Source organism: Pteropus alecto, unplaced genomic scaffold (genome assembly GCF_000325575.1).
Source record: "Pteropus alecto unplaced genomic scaffold, ASM32557v1 scaffold44, whole genome shotgun sequence".
NCBI classification, from domain to species: Eukaryota; Metazoa; Chordata; class Mammalia; order Chiroptera; family Pteropodidae; genus Pteropus; species Pteropus alecto.
The window spans coordinates 9,319,298-9,321,102 of record NW_006436812.1 but is presented as its reverse complement, the minus strand read 5'-3'; the positions used below and the strand labels follow the sequence as shown (position 1 = coordinate 9,321,102).

Sequence of the window (1,805 nt, the reverse complement as noted above, 5' to 3'; positions counted from 1 at the left end):
CTGTTCTGAGCCACGTCTAACTGCCCTGGGCAGGGTAGAGCAGTGGACAGATCCATCTGGATTCAAATTCTGGTTCTCCATTATTGTGTGACTTGGAACAGAACTCTCAACCTCTCTGAACCTGTTTTCTCATCCAGCATGGAGGCTAAGTAGTACCTCCTTTTTCTTCCTTCCAAGGAGGGAGGGAAGTTGTGAGGATGAAGCCAACCTGCCCTCAACTCCTTCCTCTCCCTGACAGGTCAACCAGCCGGCTGTTGACAGATGACTCTGAGATGCTGCAAACAAGTTACTGCCTCTGCCCCTCTCCATTCCCCCCACCCACACAGGATTCCAGGCACTGGGGCAGGCCCGACAGCCCAGTGGGCTCCAAGAAGGATCCTGCCCAGATTGGCAGCTGCCCCCACTCCCTACCCTGCAGGACAGGCAGATGTCACTTGTGGATGCTCCCTACTCCCAGCTCTGCTCTCTGACTTAAATGACTCAGTGGTCCCTATATTTTCATTCCCTTAGATACAAACACACCAACCACATACATTGAAAAAAAATTTTTTTGGAGGGGTATCAATTTTCCTTTTTAAAACTTAAATAAATTGTTATAAAATAGATTTTAGAAAATAAGTTACAAATTGTAGCAAAAGGCCCCCCTTCCACAGGCAACATTCCTACTGGTAGCTGTCTGAATTTGCCTCTCCCTGGTGCTGGAATCTGGGAGTTGGTGAGGGTGACCTAGCATCGTGGTAGAGCCTGGCATCAGGTTTCTTGCAGGGCTAGTCATAGGGAAGAGCATGGTGACAAAGGCTGGGGAAGGAAGTCCTTCAAGGACAGGAACATGAGAAATACCTCACTCCTTCCTTGGGAAAGGCAGATCTGGGTCCTCTTCATAGGGGAAAAGGAGAAGAGATGGGGATGCCCAAACTACTCCTGAGCAGAACATGGAGATCAAGCCTCTTCCCTGCACCTGCACTCCCACCCCATACTCTGATCTTTGGAGACTTGAAGTTCAGAGGGAGAAGCTGAGGTCTGCAGGCCACTGGGGTGAAGGGTCCAGGAGTGGAGTCGTGGGGGTAGGTGGAGGTGGCAACGACAAGTCCCCTCTGCCTGCCGCTGGGGCCTTTGGGCCTCCTGGGGAGAGAGAGAGGTCACTAAGGGGGGCACACTCCGCAAAGCCTGTATCCTCCTTCCCAGCCCTGCCCATGGCTTAAGGTCTGTATGAGAACCCCAGAATCCTAGGACCTCTAATTATTTTTCCAAACCTGGCTAACTGTCTCCTTGAACATTCCCTTGAAGTCACAAGAACTCTTTTATCCTGAAAGCCAACTTGTCAGCTCTGAGGGAATCTTGCCCACCATCCCTTCCTTCTCTGCCAATTTCTGGTCAAGGGCTCACCATCTCAGGACACCCACCCGTAGTGGCCACTAAATGGAATGGGTCCTAGGAGATCTTTAGAGGATGTGGAGCACAGAAGCCTAGGGCTCACTGAGGGAACAAGCTGTCCTACTCAGCAGCCTCGTCTTCCAGCTGGGCTGGGTCAGGGTGACTCCGAGAAGATTCTCCGATAGAAGGAGATAGGGGCTAATGACTTGTTGCTACAGCTGGGCTTGGCTTCAAAAGAAACAATTATGTATGACTCAGTTCTCCAGTTAAAAGTGTGCTAGCAGGAGGAGGTGTTCAGGTGGAAAGGGTGGTTTGGTTGGATCCTAAAAAGGAGATACCCAGTGAAGGAGGAAGAAAAGGGTTGAATAAAGAGTTGGAGAAGAGACAGGAGGCAACAGTGGTAAGAAAGGACCAAAAGTCTAGTTTCTAAG

At 50.5% G+C, this 1,805-nt stretch overlaps 2 protein-coding genes across 2 annotated transcripts in view; one reads left to right on the top strand and one right to left on the bottom strand.

Annotated features, from left to right (window-relative positions):
* PRSS53 (serine protease 53) overlaps window positions 1-380 on the top strand; it is a 6,001-nt gene extending 5,621 nt beyond the window's left edge. The window contains exon 11 of the mRNA XM_025048372.1: window positions 239-380. Coding sequence (XP_024904140.1) covers window positions 239-258 — 20 coding nt within the window. The 3' untranslated portion in view covers window positions 259-380. The remainder of the gene's footprint in view (window positions 1-238) is intronic.
* A 161-nt stretch (window positions 381-541) lies between these two features.
* ZNF646 (zinc finger protein 646) overlaps window positions 542-1,805 on the bottom strand; it is an 8,847-nt gene continuing 7,583 nt past the window's right edge. Inside the window, exon 4 of the mRNA XM_006914155.3 lies at window positions 542-1,122. Within this exon, the coding sequence (XP_006914217.1) occupies window positions 1,001-1,122 (122 nt within the window). The 3' untranslated portion in view covers window positions 542-1,000. The remainder of the gene's footprint in view (window positions 1,123-1,805) is intronic.